The sequence below is a fragment of the Ixodes scapularis genome, unplaced genomic scaffold (genome assembly GCF_016920785.2).
Source record: "Ixodes scapularis isolate PalLabHiFi unplaced genomic scaffold, ASM1692078v2 PGA_scaffold5__190_contigs__length_132052651, whole genome shotgun sequence".
In the NCBI taxonomy this organism is placed as follows: Eukaryota; Metazoa; Arthropoda; class Arachnida; order Ixodida; family Ixodidae; genus Ixodes; species Ixodes scapularis.
In genome coordinates, this window is record NW_024609880.1 from 100,254,211 (window position 1) to 100,278,215 (window position 24,005).

The 24,005-nt window shown below is 45.3% G+C and overlaps 1 protein-coding gene across 1 annotated transcript in view; it reads left to right on the forward strand.

Annotated features, from left to right (window-relative positions):
- The window catches only part of LOC8026094 (metallo-beta-lactamase domain-containing protein 1), a 55,000-nt gene extending 33,725 nt beyond the window's left edge, over positions 1-21,275 (forward strand). The window contains exons 6-7 of the mRNA XM_042293838.1: positions 3,276-3,390; positions 16,384-21,275. Coding sequence (XP_042149772.1) covers positions 3,276-3,390; positions 16,384-16,604 — 336 coding nt within the window. The 3' untranslated portion in view covers positions 16,605-21,275. The remainder of the gene's footprint in view (positions 1-3,275; positions 3,391-16,383) is intronic.
- Positions 21,276-24,005: the final 2,730 nt, after the last annotated feature.

The following is a 24,005-nucleotide window of genomic DNA, read 5'->3' on the forward strand; positions in this document are numbered from 1 at the left end:
CAGCCTGTCATAGTTACTTTTTGTTGTTGTCCCCCAGACCAGATGGCAGTAACAAAAAATTGAATGAAAAGGGGAATTATATATTAATTTTTTAATAGTTACTGGAAGCAATTGACTATACTTGTTCATTATTCCTACTACTTTACAAAGTTTTTTATGTAAGAAACATGAAGATTCCACAACATGCGTTCAGAGAACACAACATCGAGGGTCTTGACGCTGCATACACACTCTACTATAGTACCCTATATTTGTCCGAAAATACTTCCTTTTGATGTTCTTATAACCAAAAAATGGATTTCTTTGGAAGTGATTATGTCTTCTCTACAATCAGAAAAAAATATGCTGGTATCGTCTGCATACATAATCAATTTGGCAGAAGTTTCAATGTCTGTAATATCATTGACATAAATAATAAACAACAGGGTACCTAATATGCTTACTTAGGAACCCCAGAGTAAACGTGCTGCACCGTGGATGACGAGTTTCCAACCTGAACATATTGATGGCAATGTTGTAAATAGGACGCAAGAAGTGATAATGGAATTAGAAGTCTGCATGGGCCGATATTTAGAAGCCCGGCCCAGCCCGGCCCGCTGTCTCTTGGGTCCGGACCCGCCAGCGGCCCGCTATCTATTTGTGACAGCCGGCCCGGCCCGACGCTAATTTTCTTGGGCCCGCTGAGGCCCCCTTTATATTGGCCCAGTATGAATGGCCTACAAATTGCACGGCTTGGCAGCTCGCTTGTCACTGCTACAGATATGTTGATTACAGAACCGACAGTCAATGCTGTAAGCATCTTTTTTTTTTGCTGCTATTAATGCTCCGACGTCATTTGCTGCGACCAAACCCGCGGGGGAAGGACGGAAAAACAAAAATGACCAGCAGCAGTAAACAAAATTATGTCGCAAAGTTGTAAAAGAATGGAAATGTCGCAATCAGTTTGGACAAAAGACAACCAAAGTTCTAAATTGGCCACTCCCAATGCGTACAACTGAAAAAAAAAAGTCCCCGTCTTTTGCGGTGGTTTGTGAGAAATTGTTTAGGAAAAGCACCCCTCAGGGGAATCTCTTCACCCATATTGTGGATGCATGCACTCGTACGTGCAGATGGTTTACGACGGCGAGGGTGTGCATTCTGTAGGCGCGTATGTGTGCGTGTCGATAGGGAGAAGTCATGGTACAATGGCGGCGCCTCCGGTGACGAAAAGGAACGCCACCACTAGTGCTTTGGAAGAGTATTTGCTGCACACACCGAACCGTACAAAATATAGTATACACGCACATACACATGCTTTCAACATTTGGGTCTCCCCCACTGTGGTCCCTCTCCCAACTCCCCCGAACACGCTTCCAAAAAACATTCCTGCTAAAAAAAAAAAGTAATGGCGGCTTGGTTTGCTTTGGTCCGCCTTGTAGAGTTGAATGCAAGGCCCGTACCCGGCCCAGACTCTTCCTGAATGTTACCATGAAGCCCGGCCCGCGGCCGTGGTCGGCCCGCGGTTGCGGGCAGCCGCTGGGGAGCTCGGAAGAGCTCGGCCGGCCCGCGGACTGGCTTGTGCCCGTGCGGATTTCTAAATGGAATACCATGTATCCCTATGTTCTCAACATAGACTACCCTCTCCCTCGAAATAGACACTCCGAGGGAGAGAATAAGAGTTGTGCTCTAGTCCATAAGAAGTTTTTTCTTTCTGACCCGACCTAAATGAATACGCGCGCACATGAGCGAGATTTCTCTATGTAACTTAACTGCAGCCTTTTGATGGATGCTGTCTGCCTTCCTTAAAGGACAATGAAGACAATTGGATATGTTGCAGTGCAAGGTAGTGTAGTTCCGAAAGATTGCTTTGTAATTTATGATACGAAAACAAACATGTAAAAATTAACAGACTGGAATGTGATACCCCAGCATGTGTAAATAAAGCACAAATTCCGATGTTTGGATGCCGAAAGATTTTTTAAATTTTGAATCCGAAAGCCTGCCGAGGCTTGGTCATGCCTCGGGAGCCCACCTAAGGGGCTAAGAGAAACTGACTTTTTACTTTGTGATGCCGTAACCGCCGATAGGCACGGCCAGCGCTATCTTGGAGCTCAACATGAAACAGAACTCGCAGAAATAAATTCAACAGATGAAAAAAAAAAAGAGAGAGGTGAACGAGGGTTGGGCTATTGCAAAAACCCGAGTCTCTTTCTTTTTCTTTTTGTCTTTCTTCCAAACCTGGTTTAAGGCACTATGGTCGTGCCCGAGCAGGCCAGGTGGTGTTGGCTCGGGTGAGGAGCACAGTGCAGGGAGTCGAGGAAAAAGAGTGCGGTTTGGATCAGGCAGCACAAAGCGCCGTGTAGGGAGGCTGTCTCTGAACATGGCAACTGGGAAGGCAAACATGACAGACGGAAAATCAGTTTTCAGGACGGGCTCTCGTGATGTGTTACAGCTGAAAAAGTTTATTGCCTGGGAGCACTTCAGCGAGGTACTGGTGTGCCTACATAGTAGTTGAAAAATTGGTTACCACTTTAAAAATGTGCCAGACATCAGAGTCCATCCATTTGACTGGATACTTCAGCCAGCCGTGCAGAAGTTAAGGTGATCTGATAGCGAAATGCTAATACACTTTCACACTGGAGTGTTCAATAATGTTATGGGGGCTTCGTTCAAGACACGACTGGGAGTTATCATGATAGCCAAGCTGCGCAACGCTTTGTAGCGCGTAATCATCTTTCAGCATAAGCCTTTTTCAGTGCTGTCATAAATGGCACTGTGTGAATGGGCCTTCAGAGATTGCACTCATATCTTTTGTGATTTACTGCAGTCACGGAAAGTATGATTGTTATATAGGGGGATCGGTGGCCGAGTATGTTGGCACACTGCAGCTCTCAGCGCGTGGAGTGAAAGCTTGCGCTGAAGAACTTAGGAATCAATCCCCATGCTTGCCCGTTTCAATCTGGATGAGCATCGTACCAGCGTGAGGTCGTGTATCACTACTGCGTGATGCACGTTAGGGATCCTAGGCTTGCAGTGCTAGTGCACTGGCTAAATTTCTCATCTACAGCCGAGACACCAGATGCCCATTGAGGCTGACTAACTTCTGGCTGCAGAAGCACACGTATGACACAATTATTATTTGATTGGTATACAATAAGAGTGTGTCGCAGGCATTACCAGCAGCATACAAAAGCAGCCACCATAAAGTTTCTTTTGCCTTTGCAATTTGGCCACTTACAAAGGCCACATAGCGACGCTCAAAACAGAACAAACTCGACTTTTTTTTCTCCTTTTAGGACGAGCCCTACCGCATTGCCACAGACGTCCAAATAATTCCTACACCAGGACACACCCTGTCCGACGTGAGCGTCATCGTGAAGACTGCCAAGCTCGGGACTGTTGCCATAACAGGTGATGAATCCCACATTTACCTCGTTTGCAACGCTGTCATTCATAAACTGCAATTCTGCACTTTTGATACACCAACAACATTTTCATAGAGTTATGCCACTTCTTACCAAAAAGGTTGCCCCACTGCATTCACTGGCTGTGGCAAAGCACGCAGTATACTTAGGTGCACAAGAATTTTCTACGCTAGCATCAAATTAGTAGTTTGTTTAAGTGGCTACACTATGCGGAGTGCAAGTTCGTCAGCTTCTTTTGCAAGGGTTGTGGTGACGTCGGAACGCCGAGCCCTAATTGACTCTGATTGAAGGATAGTGGGTAGACCTCAAGGCAAGCTGCCTTGAGGTCTACCCACTGTTTTAGAGCGCAGCTCTTAGGGGCCCGTTTCCAGCCTGAGCGGCGTCGGCGTCGGCGTAACCGCGCCCCTCCCTCTCCTCCTCCTCCCTCTCCTTCTCCCCCTCTTCCTCCCCTCCTCCTCCTCCCCTTCTCCTCCTCCCCTCCTCCTCCCCCCCTCTTCCTCCTCCCCCTCCTCCTCCTCCCCTCATTGTCCGGCTTGAGCGGCAAGGAGGAAAGCAGTACGAAGGTGGAGGAGGGGGGGAGGAGAGACGAGGAGGCGGAGGCGAGGGGAGGGGAGGAGCTTGAAGGACGAGGAGGTGGTAAAGGAGAGGGAGGGGGAGCAGGAGGGGAGGAGGACTAGCAGGCATGATCACGAGGGAGGAGGATGAATATACCCTCCACTCCTCCTCCTCAAGAGCTGCGCTCCAATTCGGCGTTACAGGAAGTTGTAAACGGCTTTCACTTTTTTCATTCAGAACCCAGCATTCTGACGTCACCACATCCCCTGCAAAGGAAGCGGACAAACTTATGCTCCGCATAGCTTTGAATAGAAGGGAACTCTTCAACATGTGCCTTCGAACTCACTGCAGATATAATTTACATTCCTACAGGCCAGAGTGACACACATCTGTAGACTGTGATCTGGCTGAAATTACATACATTCGAAGACACCTGTGTGGGCCCTCCCATCTAGCCAAAGCTGCACTTCTCAGTTATCCAGCCAGGCTATACGGAAACTATAGTTTGTCGTTCCGCACAATGTTGGCATGGGCCCTTCTCCCTTCCTCTGGTATAGTTGGGCTGGTGCAGATAAACACTGCTAACAAAAGAGGCTTTCAGAATCAGGTTGAAACCAGAAAGGATACCATATTTTCCAAACTATAGTCTGAAGACTGTACACATTGAAATGTTGGTATATTCTATGCTCTGCAGACTGTTTAAAAGCATAAACTATACAAAATATATATATTTTTTTAATATTTTGATTTTGGTGTTGCTACCGCTTAGTGCGGTGTTAGAGATCACACTCTCTGGCTGTTTCACATTTGGCGTTAGTCAGAGACTGTCATTTCTTACTTTCGCCCTCGATGCCCCGATGGGTGACTCGCAAGCTAGTTGCACATCACCCATGGGATGACTGTGCATTTATCCAACCTAGTACATACCGTAAAATACTGGGCAAGCGCCCGCTCAAGCTTTGGAGATAATCACAAAAGAATGGGGATGGGCTCTTGTCCGATCACCAATTTTGCATATAAATGTACTGTTCCTATTTTCTCCAATCTTACAAATTTGGTAATGGGCGCTTAATGTGGAATGGGCAGATGCACAGTATTCTATGGTAATATGAATTTGCATTCATATTATGTATTTTGTTAGTCAGTATGCAGCCCTGTTTGTCTGGGAACTAACAACTTACTTACAGGCATGGATGAAGTCAACACCTAGATAACAAATCACCCTTTTTTTTTTATTATTTCGTATACACTGCAGGCATTCCTTTTCCTTGCAGATTGCATACTGTTTGACATGCACATGTAGTATGTATGTACAAAGGTGGTCCAGTTGCGCCATTTGCACCATATTCATAAATTCCCGCTTGCCTGTGCCTTTCTGCTCCCAAAGGGAAAACTTGCACCAAACTGCGCCAAAGTGAACAAATGCGGACAAATTGGTTTTTGGAGGAGTTTTCGTTTTTGTCTGGCAACTATAGGGATCCAGTGGGGTTTGGCCATCACAATTCAATCCAGGCTTCTGCCTCCATGGCATTTGATGCCGAGCCATAAAAAGTTTAAACAAGTTTAAACTATACTTGCGACACAGAAAGTCAGCGTTTTGCAGTGTTGCAGAGGCTGGTCGGCAACATGCTCGAAGACACATTTTCTGCTCATTCGCCGTCATTCGCCAAATAAGTTCCTTAAAACCATGCGCGAACGGTGATAGTTGCCTTCGAGAACATGAGGAAATTTTTACGAAAGAGCAGCACCGTAGGAAAAAGGCACAACTCGTCAAATGTAAGTCTCGCTGGTCTCGCAGCATGATCAAAGCTTCCTTGGCATGCCGAAGTGCTGCCTCTTTGTGCCTTCGCACGCATGCATACCGATCAAGAATCGACGCCGTGGGAAAGTTTTGAAGGTGTGTCGTGCGTAGATGTCTTTGCTGCATACATATTGGCCACAATGTTCTCGATCGTCCAGCTGTTCCGGCGAGTTGCTAACAGTTTCGTGCTACTCAAAGATAAGTCTGCATCACCAGGTAATGCAGTTTATAGAACACAGCGTGGGCCCAAGCATAATGTCCACTAACAGGCATACTATAATGTTTTTGGGTCAGTGAGGAGTCAGACTCGGAATAAATTTCTATTTATGTGCTCCATTTTATAACAAGCGTGTAGTGTTGTGTTTATTGGAACTGCTGAATGTCTCAAATAACATACTTTGTTTTCTTTATTAAAATAATTGAATACTTACTGCGAACTGCTTCATTGTAGCCTCATGCGGTTACTCGAGAATTCCTCCACCTCGGTCAGGGCTTATTCGTGCCTCTTGCGTATATCCCACAAAAAAGCCTCCCTTGAACTCTTATCATTTCCTTTCTACTAAACTGATTGCTAGAAGTGTCTAGGAAACAAAACACGCGACGCCATCGCCGTGCCTCCGCCACCTCACCTCCCCCCCCCCCCAGTTTCCGTCGCCACTGCATCAAGCTCGTTTCTGGATCATGAATGCCGCAATTTACAAGTGCAGTCATTAGAGTAAAGTAAAACGCTGCTTCAGAGGCACATACGTTTTCACGCACATTGCACTCACAAAACACATCCACATGGCGTCAATTCTTGATGGGTATCCAAGCGTGCGAAGGCACAGAGACGCAGCTCTTCGGCGTACCAAGGAAGCTTTGATCACGCCGCAAGACCGGCGAGACTTGTGTTTCACAAGTTGCGCCTTTTTTCTGCAGTGCTGCGCTTTGGGAAAAATTTCTACAGGTCCTCAAAGACAGCTCGATGATACGATCACAGTTCATCCAAATTTCGGGATGATATGAATTTTTAAAAATCCCCAGCCAAAGTCCCTTAAAGGGGCCCTGCAATGACTTTTTGACTGGTTTTTAATTTGCACTGAACCTGAGCGTACTGATCGTAGTAACTTAATCCAACTTTTCTTTTCTCAAATTTCGCTTTATTTTAAAAGTTATAGGCAAATTAGAATTACAAAAACAAGCAAAAAATAACCTCCTTCATGACGTCGTAGGTCCTGCCTTGAGTGGCCTTGAACTAGAGGAAGAGTAGTGAGCTCATCGAGCGCATACGGCTGCCGCACTCCGTGTCGACGGCTCGAGAGGGCGCCACTAAAGCACGTGTTGGATAGGCTGTATGAAGTGGGCGGCCGGGGCAGCTCGTATTGCATTTGCAGCGCGACTAAACACTAATTCGGCTTAACATTTCATTGGCCACAAACGACAGCAAGCACGGGGTAAAGATCAGTTCAGAACAGGAGCCACTTCGCGCTGACGCACCGCCAAATGGCCCAATCGCCAACAGGGCCCGCGCCGAAGGCCTTCGGAACGCTCGGAACCGGTCGGATTCTTGAGCCGGTATACGACCACAGCGCCGCCGCGTACATCCGGGACCTTTCTACTCTCCTCGTTTGTCGTAGCCTCATCCCACTAGCCTTTTCTAGTATGCGCCGTTTTTTTCCGCCGCTTGGTGGCGGGTATGTCGACAGGCCATTTCTCGTTTCCGTACTTTCTAAACTGCATTTGTTTCTTTTCTGATCTAAAATAGTGAACAAAAACTACTTTCATACATAATCGAAGCGGTTCGCGACACTTATATTTTGTGTCTCGACTAAAAAAAAGCTCTTAGCGCCTTTGACCAGTGACAAGCCCAGGACCAAAGACGTCACATTTTGCGCGCTTTCGGTACTGCGGGTCGCCCTCGTCGGTGGAGGAGGTTTCCGCATCGTCCGGTTAAAATATGACACACTGATATTTAGTTACTCTCTCCGTGCCCGCTGGCTTGCCCCAACCCCAAGAAACGTGGAAACCGCAAAAAAGGTAGACGCTTAAATATGATTGCAGGGCCCCTTTAAGCAGTGATGTGATTGCTGTGCCAATTGCGCCAAACTGCGCCAAGGGGCTAGCCCTGCTACATCCTGCTACATTTCGCTGAAATATGGCTAATTTGTGCCAAGCCTGCGCCAAAGGACCAATTTTGGTCGCTTTTCAAAAACGAAACTAAACTAAGAACCGTAATTGAGCATACGTGAGCTAGGTGGCTCAAGACGCCGCCCGACACAAAGTACCCTGTATCAATCGTCTATCCGGTCTTCCGTGATTTTTCCCGTCGTCTTGCGTTTCGCGCTCCCGTCGTCTAAAAAATCTCGTCTCGCGTCTTTTTTTTTTTTTTTTTTAATTTTTTAGCGATAGACGTGGGCGTGTGCGGACGCTCCGACGTTAGTGTGCCGTGTGCCAGCCATGCCGTCATGCTGTGAAACAAAACCACGTTTTTGCGCGGCGAGAGTTACTTTGCGAGCTGAAGCGCTCGCGCGAACACAGTCGCCGTGGTCGCGCGACGTCGTGTGTTGCCGTCCCCACGTCGCTGCAGATATGGCGCTTTCTAAACTGAAACACGTCGACATTCCTGCTCTTGTTTAAATCATACGGTGCTACAAAAATCCCTCTTTAACTCAATGACTGCTTGGCGAAGCTTTGATTATCTAGGCTTCTCTCGGTGGGCTTTCTTACGAGAAAGACCCGGGTACGTGAAAAATCTGCCGCGAAAGAAAGTTGATGACGAGAAGCGAGCTATATAAGCAACGAAGGCAATGTCTGCACGCTGAACCCGCACAGGGCGCTTGTTTGTCTCGAGTTCAGTCGTTTCACAAAGCGCTCCAAGAACTTTTTGACCTTGATTCGCAATGTCTTGCGTCGATACACTCAGGTTCTTTTTTTCTGTGTGTTTAGCCTGTACCTCGCCTGCCGGCCTGGCAAGCACGCGCCGCTGGACCGTTTATTGTTGTATGCTGGAGAGTTACATTTTGCATACTATTTTGGGAACCAGTTGGCGACGGAGCGAAGTGGCATGGTTTCGGTTTCGGCCGAACAGCCGTTGTCTCCGCTCGCGCGACGAAGCACGTGTAACTGCAAGCCTGCCGAAGTTGCCCTCACGTGCATGTGAACATGATTGCACGAGAGGCACCAGCTGAGACGCTTGCAATCCATTGTTTTACGTTTGCTCACTTTTTATAAAAAAATCTGCCACGTCGAAAACCAGTAAGTGCTTTATTTTATTTTTTTTTGGGGAGGGGGGGGATTGCTCGGCAACGTTTACAGCTTTGCATACTTGTGGGATGTCTCAGCAGCAAAAACACAAGCGGCGAGTTGCGCCCCAACACGCCACAATTCAACACAAAGTGGCCTTCGTTTCTTCAGCACTTAAAACAAATATTTATTTTTCTAAGAATATATGCTCCAAAAGTTACTTTTTCTGCTCTGAAGCACTGTTTTGGCTGCTCCAAGAGCCACTTTTGCTGCTCCAAAACACTATCTTGGCTGCTCCAAAGGCCACGTTTGCTGCTCCAAAACACTGTTTTGGCTGCTCCAAAAGGTGCTCCAAAATGGCTTAGGCTAATCACATCACTGCTTAAGGCTAATGTATTACGTTTCTGGATAGTCCGAATTCTTCCTCGGGCCGCGGTGGATCATACGAACAACGATCGACAAAGTTTAAACATTCTTTAGGGCGGCATCACTCGGCTCCGACAACTGTAGCCGCCGTTTTTGTGTTATTTCTCTTGCCGCTCTTTCTACATAGGTACGCGCTGCAATCACAATAACTGTGGCTGCGTTCCAAAATTCGAAAACATGCCCACGCCCACCGTTGCTGCACTATCTGTGTTGTCACGTGATTCGAATTCGGATTGCCGGAGTAACTCGCATTCACCTACTCCAGGGTTGCTGCTTTATTTTTGTTGTCACATGATAAATGGGTTTTAGCAACTCTCAGTCAATCGAGTGAACACGAGAAACGACATTCGGAATCGGCGTTCATGACGTGAGCGTCATCGTCTCGCAAGAGAAAATTGCTAATAAAACTGCTGACTGGGCGAGGGCGAGTCCTTCAAGGAGAAGCTGGAAGTTCTGAGGAAAGTGGACGAGGCTTGAAACAAGCGAAGACTGCGCAACACGAGAAGCTTGAAAAAGTACTGTTAGCGTGGTCAGTGTTGAGCTTTCGCTCGACATAGAGAACTTCCATGCATCGGGCGGTTGGGTGCACCGTTTTAAAGCTAGACATGGCTTGGCATATAAACAAGTCTGCGGCGAAGGCAAGAAAGCAGATTAATCTGTCGTCACTGACTGGATGACAGACACTCTCCCGTCGCTTATTGCGGGTTATGAAGCCCGTGATATATTCAACGCTGATGAGGCAGGTGTCTTCATTAATGTACAACCAGAGAAGAGCCTTTGCTTCAAGGGCCAGACTTGAAAGGGCAGACAGAAGAGCAAGCAGAGAGTTACCATTCTTTTTTGTTGCAATTCCTATGGTTCTGAAAAGATGAAGCTGGCCGCCATCGGCAGATTCGAGAAGCCGAGGTGTTTCAATGGGGCAGGTTGTTTGCCCTGCATTTATAAGGCAAACGAGAAGTTTTGGATGACAAGACCCTTTTTTCAGGAATTTCTCACATACCTTGACAACAAAATGTCATGCCAGGGTAGGAAGATCCTACTGTTCCTCGACCAGTGCGCTGCCCACCCGAAACAAGTTAGCCTAAAAAATGTTAGTGTGGTGTTTCTACCGGTTAACACAACGAGCCACCTCCAGCCACTGGACGTCGGCATAATTCGGAACGTAAAGTGCCATTTCAAAGGGCTTCTGCTCGCCAAGATCGAACGGCAAGACGAAGAGCTTCGAATAAGCCTGCTAAATGCTTTGCACCTCCTCTATGTGTCCTCGGACCATGTTACTGCGAGCACCATGGCAAACTGCTTTTGCAAGTGTGGATTCGTAAACCGTACAGTGGCTGCTCCTCTGGAGCCAGAAGAAAACTTGACAATTAAGGACTAGGACCTACTTTGTGCTGAGGAATCTGCTGTCGATTTTATTATCGCGGATGACAACCTTGCGACTTGCGGATTAAGGACTGTCGAGGAAATCATTGCTGAAGTGACGGCATAGCAAGGGGAGGCTAGTAGTGGAGATGCTGATGATGTAACTAACGACGAGCAACAGCCAACGACTGCTGAAGCGCTGCATGCCCTCGACGTGCTGCGGCGCATAGTGAGCTCTATCTATATCAGCGACGACACATGCGCACGTTTTTACATGTTCCAAAACTGTCTCTTGGGTGTTATTGAAAAAAGGAAGACTCGGAAGAACATTACTGACTTCTTTGGCCGGGAGTGTGACCAATAAAAGACAAATAGGCCCCGCTTTGCTTTCGTGTACTTATGTGACTTGTTTTTTGTTTATACGAATTTCGGATTATATGAATATTTTCGGTTCCCCTCGAGATTCGTATCATCGAGATTCTACTGTATCACCGTTTACACAAGGTTTTAAGAAACTTCTTTGGCGAATGACCACAAACGGGCAGAAAATGTGTCTGAAGCATGCTGTTGCCCAGCCTCACTGTGCTCCAAAAGGACGACTTTCTGTGTTGCAAGATGGCCGTCCGGTGGCCGCACTTGTGCTGAAGCGAACTAGAAAGAGGATGAGCGGGGCCACCGGAGTGCTATATCTAAAGCTCCGCATGTGGAAAAATTATGAGAGGGCGGTACAAGCAAAGTGGCTTGGATTTGCATAAACAAGGAGTAAACGGACACTACAATAAAAGCTCAATGTATTTTATCAGCCGCTTCTTATGAAAAAAGCGTTGCATTCCATTGCCACGCTCGACCAGCACACATGTCAAGGACATAGAAACAATAGAGCCCCGGGCTATATTTTTATACTATCCAGACGTGGGGCGTCACGTCAATACATAACATCACCCCGACCTCACATGCCGTCACAACGCCATGCGACATCACGACAACGCATTGACGTCGTTGTTGATGTTGACAATGCGCGTTACACTACATCAAGACTGCATTCTGGCGTCATATTACACTGACAACGACGGCGATGTCAACGTTGACGACGACGAGGTCACGCTACGTCAAGACGACAGCGTCCTTGTCATCAGTGCAACGTCATAAAGATGCTTGGCGTCAGGTCGTCGACGTCATTTTCGACATGACGCAACTCGACGTCACAATGATGTCCCGACAATTTGTGACGTTGACGACGACATCCCATGACATCAGGACGACGTTAATATGACAATTACGTAATGCGACATCAGGATGATGTTAACGTGATATCATAACGACGTTTGACGTTGCATGGGGCATGGACGACCACGTCGATGTCGTCCTCGATGTGGCGCGTCGTCACGATTGCACTACAACGGCGACTTGATTTCACGTAACGGCGTCGTCCTCAACACGACGCAATGTCACGAACGCTTTACAACATCGATTGATGTCACAATGCCATCGTCCTCGACGCAACATGTCGTCACGACGGCGAACAACGACGATGACGTCATAGCGAAAATCCAGACAACCCAAGCCACTTCGATTGCAGCTTCACCACACCAACTTTCCAAATTCTGAGTTCAACTGAATGCGTGAGCGAAGCCTGTAGCTTGCCTCATTCAATCATTTCTAGTTCACTGTACTTGCACTGCACCGACCAAGCGGGGATGCGCGATCGAGCAACTTGTCATGGAGATCAATGGTCTGGACTGCTTGGTTACAAATTGTTGCCTTTTCATTACGTCAAAGGCTGTGAATCCTTGATCATACTACCCGTTAATGTGTCTAAATTTAAAAAAAACTAATTTTTTTATGTCATCTGGGAAGACTGTGTAGTGCCATTTACCCCTCTATCTGGAGCAGGGGTCTCGAGACCCCGGCCCGTAGAGGCACTCCCTCCAGCCCGCAGATGGCCGGAGTCTTTTCAGTGGCGCTTGGCCCACAACCCACTGCTTTTAATGCAAAAAAAAAAAAGTCCTTAAAAAAAAAAAAAAAAAAGGTGTTGTTGCAACACGTTTCAGAAGCGCTAGCTAGCGAAGGTATAAGTAAGAATGAGAAAATCTACATCAAAACGCAGGCCCTCTCGTCACAGTATTTGTTGTCCATTGTCATCACCAGCATTACAATTCATAGTTCCCTGTTCATGTATGTGTAACTATAATCTGTCATAACTCTTGCATATTCTCATCATCAGATCTAGCATTCTCATTAGTCTTCTTCTGCCCTGTATTTTTTATGCCACAGTAATGAACTTTGATTTATGCCTCTTGAGTTTTCTGGGTCACAAGTATTGTGTAATGTCAAAATTAACAACATATTCACCCGTATTCACCAGTCGTGACTAACTAGGGCTGTTTTAAAGTTAGTATTGCGACTAAGTAGTCGCGAACTAAGAGAAAAAATCAGCGACTAAGGATCGACTAGTCCTGCGGTATTCACGAGCGCGAAGCGAGCGGGTGACTATCTTGCCAGAGCTAAGAAGCAGACGTGACGTAAAAATTTCACGCGCACGCATACTTAAATTCCGCTGCGCAAATGGGTATTTTATCGTATAAAAACTAATATTTAAATCTTTATCAGGAAGAAAAAAGTTACAATGAGAGACTAATTGCCCGAGACAGAGTTTTACAAAGAAAAATTAAAAGAAACGCAAGGAAGAAATACGGAAGTCGCATTGCCAGCGACATAAGCAAATATGGAAGCACCTGTAAGCAATGTTATTAGAACCAACTCAGTTCTGGAACTGCGCTCCGGAGGGGGGTCCCTTTGCGTGGCGCCTGTTAGAGTGCGGGCGCTCCGCATTATTACTCGCTATCATCATCATTGACGGCACGCTTGTGGCCGTTGCCATAGAGATCGTACATGGCTGTTGCATCTGGCCTACTGAGCTTACGGATGTTTGTGACGCTTTTTCTGACAGTAGCAGACGACTTTCAAATTGTTTCTGCTGCAGTTGGTAGTTATCGGCACATCTACTATGACAATATGTACAAACTTGCCCTGATTGTAGCCATTGGATTGCGGCGCAGACGAATTTGGGTTGTTCGAAACGCTTCGCGCTGTCAGCACAGCTAAGGCAGCAGCATTTTACAATAATGCAAAGCGTATGCCAAAACGGTCGTAGCGCTTTTCATGCTCAAATTGTCATTTTTACTAGTGAAAGGGCAAAAAACCATGCTGAACCTCGAGAGGAGTCGGGACTCGCAAGCAGCCGCGGAGCAGTAGCAGACGAAAAGGCGTGGAATAATGCGCCGGCAGCACCACCTAGCTGCAAAAAAATCAGACACGGTTTCGGACCCCCTCCAATGTACTGCGTCTATGGGAAGTTCCATAACTGAGTTGATCTAGTAACGGTGCCTGTAAATGCGTTTTTTTCTCGCCGTCCGGCGCCCTGTTGAGATCACTTTGGTGGTATCTCTGGCCGTTGAACAGGGCTATTTACACAATATTTCCTCCTCCAATTCTTTCTACATGTGTCCCCCAGCATTCCGAGACAGTAAGTGCTTCGTTAGCGCTGGTGGTCAGTGGTGATACGAGTCGGCCATGGCACTGAGCCGCTAGTCACCCGCTAAACACCGGCTAAACTAGCCCTACCCCATGACTAAGATTTGTTAGTCGACTTAGTCGCGCTGGGCGACTAGGCCCTAACCATGACCGGTGAATTCAAAGCGCTCACTTAGCGGCGACTATCGCTCGCCACGTGATCATTTTAGTTGACGACATCGCTAGTAGGTGGTTAAACAGGCCCTACTCGCACCTGGTGAATACGGGTGAAAGCATTTAAATATAAAGTGTTTAAAGTAAAGTATAAATTATTCAACCACCTTACATTTTTTTTTGCTCTATTTTAGATTTTGTTTTTCAAATGCTTATGTAGGCTTACTTATTTAGTTTTTTCTCACTAATGTAATTTTGTTTATTTTCCGGCCCTGTGGAGTGTGACAAGTGCCCAATCCGGCCCCTTAGCCAAGACATTTGAAGGCGCCTAGTCTAGATGGTCCAATTGGTACTCTACATCAACCTACCAATGGTTATAGTTCGCACGCTTACGCCAGTCCTGCTAACTTTAGTCTACTAGCACTAATGTGAACAAGACACAAATTTGACTAAGTTTAAAGCACAGCTTCAGAGCAGTTGAAGGGCAATTTGACTATAGTCCAGGGGTTACCAAACCACGGCTCATGAGCCTCATGTGGCTCTCTGGGAGCACCAGTGCGGCTCGCGGCCTCGCGGCTCCCTGGTAAACCTACCCCCAGCAAAATCAAAAGGAAAGACAGAAGAAAAAAAAAGAGTAAGGTCCTTGTTTTACAAATGGGGACTTACACTGAAGAAACATACTGAGCAATCATTTTATGAGCGGAATTTGCCGTGTCCACCAACTGAGGAGACGGGACCTGTTTTGGGTGACACGCCCCCTTTTTTTGCAGCTCCTTGCTTAAACTGGTTCCTTTTTATGGCTCTTTCAGTATGTCTGTCTGGCCACCCCTGCTATATTCGGTGACAGGTGAAAAGTAAAGTGGAAGCTCTTCCCAGCTCTTTCCACTTTAGCAGAGTGAACGCTGGAGGAGGTGACCTCCTCTCCAGTGTTTGCTCTGCTAAAGTGGAAAGGGGTGGGAGGAGTTTCCACTTTAGTCTTAACCTGTCACCAACTATAGTACAGTAGTACTGCTAATTTTGGCTTTTTAATGGGCGTCACGTAACTGACCACATAAATGCATGCCGGCATCACAAATAGGGAACTGCATTGAATTGCGCCAAACTTGCATATGTGCTCCTCCAGAGCTGCTCCATAAAGCTATTTTTTCTGATACAAAGGGGCTTCATAACGAGATTTTTTCTGCTCCAAAATTTTCTCCAAACTCAAAACTGGCTAAGCAACTCATTACCTTGTTGTCTGCTGAAGTTTGCAAGTTTGGAACCCTTTTATGTAGTATGGCTGGAACATTTCTTTAGTATTATTGGATTTATTTTTGTAGATAGTATGTCCATAGTACTGTTCACATGTCATACGCAAATTAACCTTCAGCATCACCATCGCTTTAAAGCATATCTTGTTCATTGATCAGAGAATGCACCCTCTCTACTAATGCATCCTTTTGTTTAACCGTGTCTTTTATCTATTCAATGTTTGGGGGCGCCTAAGTAGGACAAAACACCGTTCCACAAGCGTGCTGGCGGGACAGCGGGATCACTGTCGGAAAAGCGGGACCTATCCCGCCTAAATCGGGATGTCTAATCACTTTATACATACCTGGTAATGCAAATAGATGATTGCCAGTCTTTATTTTCTCTTAAAATGAAATGGCTGTCATCAAAACTACCACTATAGTCTAAGGCACTCATTTTGGGACACTAACATAAGAGGTAAAATTTTATGCACACCAATACCCTTTAGAAGCAATATGCCAAAAGTCTTTGATCTCGTGTTCACTCCAACAGTTTTGCGCAGTGCACATGGCAACATGGCTACGAATAGCTGACATGTTACAAGAATACCATTGAGGTGCGTGTTTCATGTGCTCTGCCTCGAGACGTCTGTCAATCTACTTGACGGAGGGTTTTCTTTTGTGCGACGTCCTTTAGGTGACCTGTTCGAGAAGGCAGAAGACATCGACGACCCCAGGATCTGGAGAGAGGTGGCCGGCAGCGAAGACCCCAAGCAGCAGGTCAAGAGCCGGCAGATGATACTGCACATTGCAGACTTCGTCGTTCCCGGACACGGCCCAATGTTCAAGGTGACCGACGCCATGCGGGAAAAGCATCTAGAGCTCCTGGACTGTACAGTTGCCGATGGCCTCGAGTGACGCCGGCGTAGAGTCATTGGTCGGCGTCTCGATTCCTGTGATGCTAGGCATGCCAAATCGGTGTGACGCGAGCGAAGCTGAGCTTGTGCCTTGCGTGCCTTCAATTACTCCGTTCGGCGTTGAGTTGATGCCGCATTGAGGGCTACAAAATGTTTTCGCTTCACTGTCAGCTCGCACGAACGAGGGTATAGCTATCTCATTTTTATAGGTACTAGTATTTCTCGGATGGCATTTCTATTTGTTATTTTGCGGACAGCGAGTTTTGAGATGAGGCATTTTGGCTTAGAAGGGGCTACTAGGATGGTGCCTGTTTTGAGATCAATATCACAGTGACGGCAGAGTAAGAGCAGTTCTATACATTTTCCCACTGGGATTAAGGAGTGCAGTGAAGATATGCACCCATTTGTGCTTAACCTGAGGAGTAAACACCTCAACTCTCCTATGTATGGTGCAAAAAGGCACAGAGAAGAAATGTGGATGGGATGTACACTTATACAGCTCTGTCAAATTATGTCTGCTGACATAAATATTGCATTCATTTTTTTTTGTGTGGGGAAATTAATTTAATTGAAAATGTGTACCAGTGAGGCAGTTTTCAAAAGATTTTTTTGGGGGAGCGCTGTATCTTCTTAATTTGCTCACCATATCACAAGTTCTAAGCTTTGTCTACTGCATTTGTGATCACACGGAGTCCGCATACCAATCTTCGGTTTTGTATCAGTGTGGGGGCGAGTTCATAAAATAATATGCGCATTGCACAGGGAGTTGGAGACCGATTTCCTCCAGCACAGATTTTCCAAAATGTTGGTAGCCTTAGTAATTAGTGGTTACTGCATGCTTGGGAATTCCAGCAGACAATAATGTAATGAGTTGCTTAGCAGGCTCAAGGTGAAACTTTTCCATCATGCAATATGCATTCCATGATTTTTCTTTAAAAAGGCCTCAGGTTATACTTTCAACTGTGATGTATAGGACGTTCCCGGGGAAAAAAAAATGTACAGGGTATTTTTCACCGCAAATTAAACTACGCATTGCTGAACGCTCAATCTCCGCCCCAAGGTGGCGCTAGAGGTCCGTACCAAATGCCAAAGGTTCAGCACGAACCCATATTTTATTCAAAAGTTATAAGCGAGTTTCTGAAAAGTTCAATGGGAAAACGGTGGCTGACGGAGCTCTCAAATACACGGAGCTCTATGAGGACAGAAACCGAAAACGGGCAAAAATGGGCCCCATTTTCCCGTTGAATTTTTCAAAAAAATCATTTATAACTTTTGAATAAAATATTGCTTCGTGCTGAAACTTTGCCATCTGCTTCGGACCTCCAGCACTACCTGTGGGTGGAAAATGAGCGTTTGGCGTTGCATAGTTTACTTTTGCAATGGAAAAAACCCTGCAAATTTTTTCGGGGACACCCTGTGTGTTGAAGATTATGCATGAATTTCTTTTTTGTCGTGGCATTAGTATCTCTGGAACTGCCTCCTCTGTGAGGTGGACAGTGGCCACTGGAATATATGGCCCGTAGAGTTTAGTATCCAACATAATTTAATTGTCATTAATGTTTTTGCTGCTCACTTATAGAGAAATCTCTGTCTCAGCATACTGAGTGAAAATTGTATATATTTTTGTGAATATTTAAGTTCCAAACTGTGAGATTGAGTATTGTGTGACATACTCTGTGAAACCAATTTCTAGAGCGAATATCTTCAAGTTATCATTGCCTTTTTGGCAGGTGTCTGAAGGGATCTGTAAAGTCTAAGTCTTTATTCTTCTTGTTTACTGGTAGTTTTTAACTCTTTCCTGACCATGCCCATAAGCCGTCGATCCCCGGTGATCGATGGTTTCCAAGCGTCGTCAAAAATCAAATTTAGTGCAGAGAATTATGTTTTTCAATCTCGCAAATAACCGAAGAACTGTAGTTTCAGTTTCAACATAGGTTTTAGCTTGATCACAAGTTGGTATGCCGTCAAAAATAGCCCTGGGAACGGTGGTTGCACTTGTCTAACATGGCTAACTGCTTCCATCAGTCTTCATCACAAAGATGGCATTATTTACATAATTCAACTGTATTGGAGCATATTTTTTAGAGCTCAAGAGCTCTGGAGATACTTTAAATGGTGTTTTAGGCATCACAGGTGGATGTCGGTAAACATCACTATAATTTCCAATGCTGTCTGTCCTCTGCACATTTTATGTTCCCAACAAGGCAGACAAAAATGCTAAATATGAACGACATGCAATCAAGGCTATGATAAAACCAAGGTAGAACACAAAGAAAGCATTCTTCCGGGGTTTTGAGGTGTACTATACGTGTTTCACCAATATAAGCATTAATTCGTTGAAAAGCACACATGTTACAGAGGCTAGCTCTTCGACGAATCAAAAATAGACAATGTCAGTTAGAGTACACTAACTCCAAGAAGTAATGGCCGTGGGTGTGAAACACGTCTTGTATATTCAGAATTTTTTTAATTTGTCATTTTGATTTGACATAGCTGTAGAAGTTTTGACGTTAATATGCCTTCTGCACATACATTGTATTTTCAAGAAATTACATTTTAAAATATTTTCCCCACATTACACCGACCTCTGTTCCTTTTCAAAGAAAAACCAATTGGTCACATTTTGATGTGTCATATTTCTGCATATGCATGGGCAGATAAGAATGGTTGCACAGGTCCTTTGAGAATTGCTGCTTTTCCCATGGTCAGGAAGGGGTTAAAAGTACTTGATTCAATATGAGTCGGGGCTATGCCTTTATTGATATCAGCTTCATTGCATGGTGGGTTTAATTCCTGCCAATGATAGATTTGTTGTTCTCTTCCACTTTGGGCCTATGGTTGGAGGATATTCACTAACTTGTGGCCGAGAAAAGCGCTGTTTGGGTTCTGATTCTTTATGTATGATAATTTAAGAATAATTATTCAGGTTTTTTCTTACATCTTTGAATGATAAGATCATCATTTGCTTATCTAAAAAAAAAAAAAAAACTTTTTTTTTTTTTTTTTAAGAACTGCTCAACATTGCAAGTTGGCCAAAAAGCACGATTTTCGATGCTTATATTTTGGGGCAAACAAGTTTTGACAGTAACTACAGAAAAACTGCAAATAATGGTAACTGCCTCCTACACTTGTCAGTGCAGCTTGCTCATGTGGAATAAGTAGGAGAAGTTGACAATTTATGGAAGTGGAAAAAAAATTCACTATTGCGTGTCTTTTTGACCAGTGCCCAAAATAATTCCCAACTTTTTTTTACACATACTATGCTACATTTTTGCTACTACACATTACACCTGCATATCTTGTATTGTGCCAGAGTACCCAGTGTACTGGCTTTTCTACTGCAACTTTTTGTATGCCACCTTGTTAAGATGCATCTTGCTATGCAAGTGAAGCGAACAATGCTATATCGTTTTGTATCCATTTTTTATGTGGAGCGGCGTATCTCCTGCGGTCTGCATAGACGGACTTTTGATACCATGCTTTCTTGCGTTTATAGAATGTGCGGACCATTGTGTGTAATTAGCAGTGCCCTAAACAGGGTTTTGACTTGATCCTCATGCAGGGTCAACTCTAAACTCCGTTTCACCTTACAATGAACCGCAGCGAAAGCTACGAGTCGTCCCAGTCAGTCCAGTGCTATGAACGCGTCGCGTAGCCATGCACTCGGCGTGTCACTGCGCTTCACCCAGAAGTCATGTGGCACTCTCAGGGCGTTGGATTGGTTTCGATGGCTTGTGCATCCTCTGCGGGCCATCGTATGGGGAAACGATGTAAGCTTAGCAGGGTGGGAACAAAAATCATGATTTTTTAAAAATAATAAATAAATCAGATTTAGTTTTATATAAATTACCGTAGCTAGAAAAAAAAATTTGTCGCTATATGTATTTCTAAACATGGCAGATTGATCTATCAATCTGTTCAATCACTGAAAACAACACGGAAGAAAGGGTTACTGTACATTTAAGCTTTTTAAGTAAATTTGATGAACAACTTTTTTATGACATAAACCTGCCATACTAGAACAAAAACAGCTTATTTTTTTAGTTAGTGAAAAAGCTGTATTTGCTTTTTCTTTCGTGTTGAGATTTGCTTGCAATTGGACATTCCTTTTCTTGTTTTCATTTCTTTCACGTTTTGATTTGCTTGCCATGGGACATTAAGTGACACAAACTATGTTGAACTTAGAAGAAGAGCTCGACGCTCTGATTGGCTGAGAAGAGTTGTTCACTTGATCATTTGATTTCAATATGAAACAAGCGCACCCTGAAAGCTTTATATGATAGAAAAACGTCACATGAAAAGTAGTTTGGGAATTATTTCTGCGGGAAAGGTTAGATTTAAATCATCACAGTAAAACCGGTGTGATCTAAATCACGATTTGAATTATGATTTAGAAAACTATTTATATTGTCTTGATTTTTATTCTCCACCCTGATGCTGGGCTTTCATTTGTCTCTTGGGCAAAATCCTGTTTGTTGCAGCTTTCAGGTAATAACCTCGAGAACAGGTCTGAGGAAAAACACTGGTGTGATTTTGTGCTTCGCGCATATAAGTACTTGAATGGATGTGTGTTGAGCAATAGGGGGGCTGCTTCAATGTCATTTATTGTTCCTCGAGTGCCCATCCTTTTGATTATGCGTGCATTTAATAAAAGTGCATAGACTCTGGATAACCTGTGGCAATCTTGAAATTGGGGGGGACCTCTGAAGAACGTCTCCGGTTTTTCGCAAATTCTTCAAATGTCTGACCTCTTTTGGCTGTGTTAGACCACAGTCTATCGGCTGTGATGCATATACTAACACCAGAGAGTGCAGCTTGGCCTCGGGCCGCTGTATCATTTCCTTTCAGATTAGCCATACCATAACGTGACACACTGTGCCTTTAAGGAATCCTAGAAGAGCTATCGACCTGCCCACAAAGATCCTAAACACTAACGTGAAAGAACTGTAAGTCGATGCATTTTGCGGCTAGCACAGCACTGACAGAATCAAATGGGTCTATATGTCAGGTAATATGCTGGGTGACGTACAAAAAGTTGCATGCGAATGACGCAACGCTGCCCCGTACCTGGATAAACGGTAACCTGTTTGAACCTCGCTTTCTTACAGCATAGTTAACCTTTTCCATTACAAAATGTGATCATGCTTCAGGACAAGGACGGTGGAAGAACAGACAACAGTCACCGATCGCAAGTACGCTATCCCTTTTTCTGGTGTCAGTCCCAATTATCTCAGTGTTGTCTTTGTGTTTGGCGAGAACAGTACACGTGGCAAATAAAGGTTTGCACCCGTAGTCATGAGAGTGACACAAAGGATGGCCATCCCAAAGTCCGTTTACTTTCTGATTGTGCTCTCTTACTCTGTCATGAACGGGACACTAACTTCCCCAAAAAAGATTTTTTTTTTTTAATTTTTTGTTAGGTGATTTAATATGGTGTCAGAAGACTACCCAATTAATATTTTGATACAGTCGCACATATTTTAATAAGGCCAAGAAACGCAACTGATCGAAACGGAAACCTGCACACGGAAGTCGGGTGAGAGACTGCCGGAAATGACGTGATACACCCGACCGTGCGCTTCTTTCTTTTTTTCCTCCCACGGATTATTTTTTTTTTCTTTTTTTTTTTTCTACGCGTAGCAAACGACATGCGTTGCGGGTACTGTTTGCCGTGCGATTGCTTTGCAGTTATGTTTGTGCCGCTCGCTGTTCTGCACTTCAAGATGACTTGTTTTGTACATTGATGATATGGAAACGAGTAGTGATTGCCCGTGGTGAATGCCTGATCGGCTCCGAAAAGAATGCACCCAAGGTGTTGCGTGAAGAGCTGCCTCACAGGTTCTATATAGCAAAGTAGCATTGTGCGGCAGTGTCTGCAGAAGCTATGGCACAAGTTTCCGAAAGATCAGCGGGATCGGGACCAATCGCTGGCTGCAAAATTCTGCAGAACAGTTACGGGCACCTCGGAAAGTGGACACTACCCGATTTATATGCTCCTTGCATTTTGTGGAAAGTGACTACATTGAGTTCGCAGGTATCAAAAATAGAGTTTCATACCATTTAGTTCAGCAACGTTTCGGCCACAACATTTTTTTTTTTCTTCCAGTGATAAGGGACTCGTGTGTTTCTTTAAGCAGCCCGTCGGAGCTCTACGGAACGGGTCTGTCAATTCGCACACCTTGGCGAGCTTTTTCGGCGCAGAGAAAACTTTTACGTTTACACGTTTCGCTATCTTTCCTAGGTTGTGCGCTGTTCTGGGCATGTACGGCACAACTGCCACTTTTTCTATCTCTCGGAGGGGATGCCTTCTGCTACAGATACAAGCACAGCCTTTGGAAAACCGGCCCACAGGGCATTGCATGGTGGCAAGACCTTCTCAAGGCGTTCATGAAATACAAACTGGCTATTCCTCTTTTAACCAGCTTTGAGTGGGATGAGTCGTAGTAGGGGGTAGGCCTGCTCAGAGAGGGTGATTAAACAGTTGAAAGTTGGCACTTTGTGTTGTCTGTTCTTCCACTGTCCTTGTCCTAAAGCGAAATCATGTTTTCTAGTGCACAGTATCAACTCATCAAAGCTGTATGTTGGGCTAGTTGGTATTGGACTTGGGTTGCCAAAGGCATGGTAGCGCTTTTTTGTACGAGGACAAAAGAAAGAAAGACAAGACAGACACGAGCGCTCGTGTCTGTCATGTCTTTCCTTTGTCCTCGTCCAAAAAAGCGCTACCATGCCTTTGGCAACCCAAGTACCAACTCGCACAACAGTCCTTTTCCAGGAGGTTGCGCAAATCGCCCTGGATGAATGGATGTTGAATGGATGTTAATGGCTATACCCCTTGTAACGGACGGTAACTTGCACCACCTAGCCTGTCTAAAAAGACAAACATACGATTCTTCCCACCCTTCTAAGGCAATTTTCTCCTAACTATCACCAGGCAATGTGGGATATCATCAGGATGACCTGCAGGGATCGGGCAAACAAAAACCTGAAAAACATTACCCCCCGCCTCTTCCCCCCGGCGAGGGAGTCGCCAATTTTCCTCTGTTCAAACCTTGTTGACGTTGCCCCAGCACCTAACGAACTGAGGGGGGGGGGGGTTGGAACTTTGGGCCGGAGGCACGCGGGAGGGAGTCCCAATTTTCCTCTGTCCCACCTGTCCCCCAGATGTGCAAGTTAGTTGTACTTTGTTCAATTTTCTTTAGATAATTTCCACCAATCTTCTGATCGCCTCTTTGTGACTGTAATCCCTTTCTCTTCCGTCCTTCCATAATCGCCGGCAAAACCCAGGGGCCTGGCCAAATCTGTTACCCCTTCAGAGAGGGCAGGGCGAAGCCCCGTGCACTTCAAAACCAAGTGCTGCAGTGTCTCGCTCTCATTATGGCAGGCAGCAAATTATGTGTTTGTA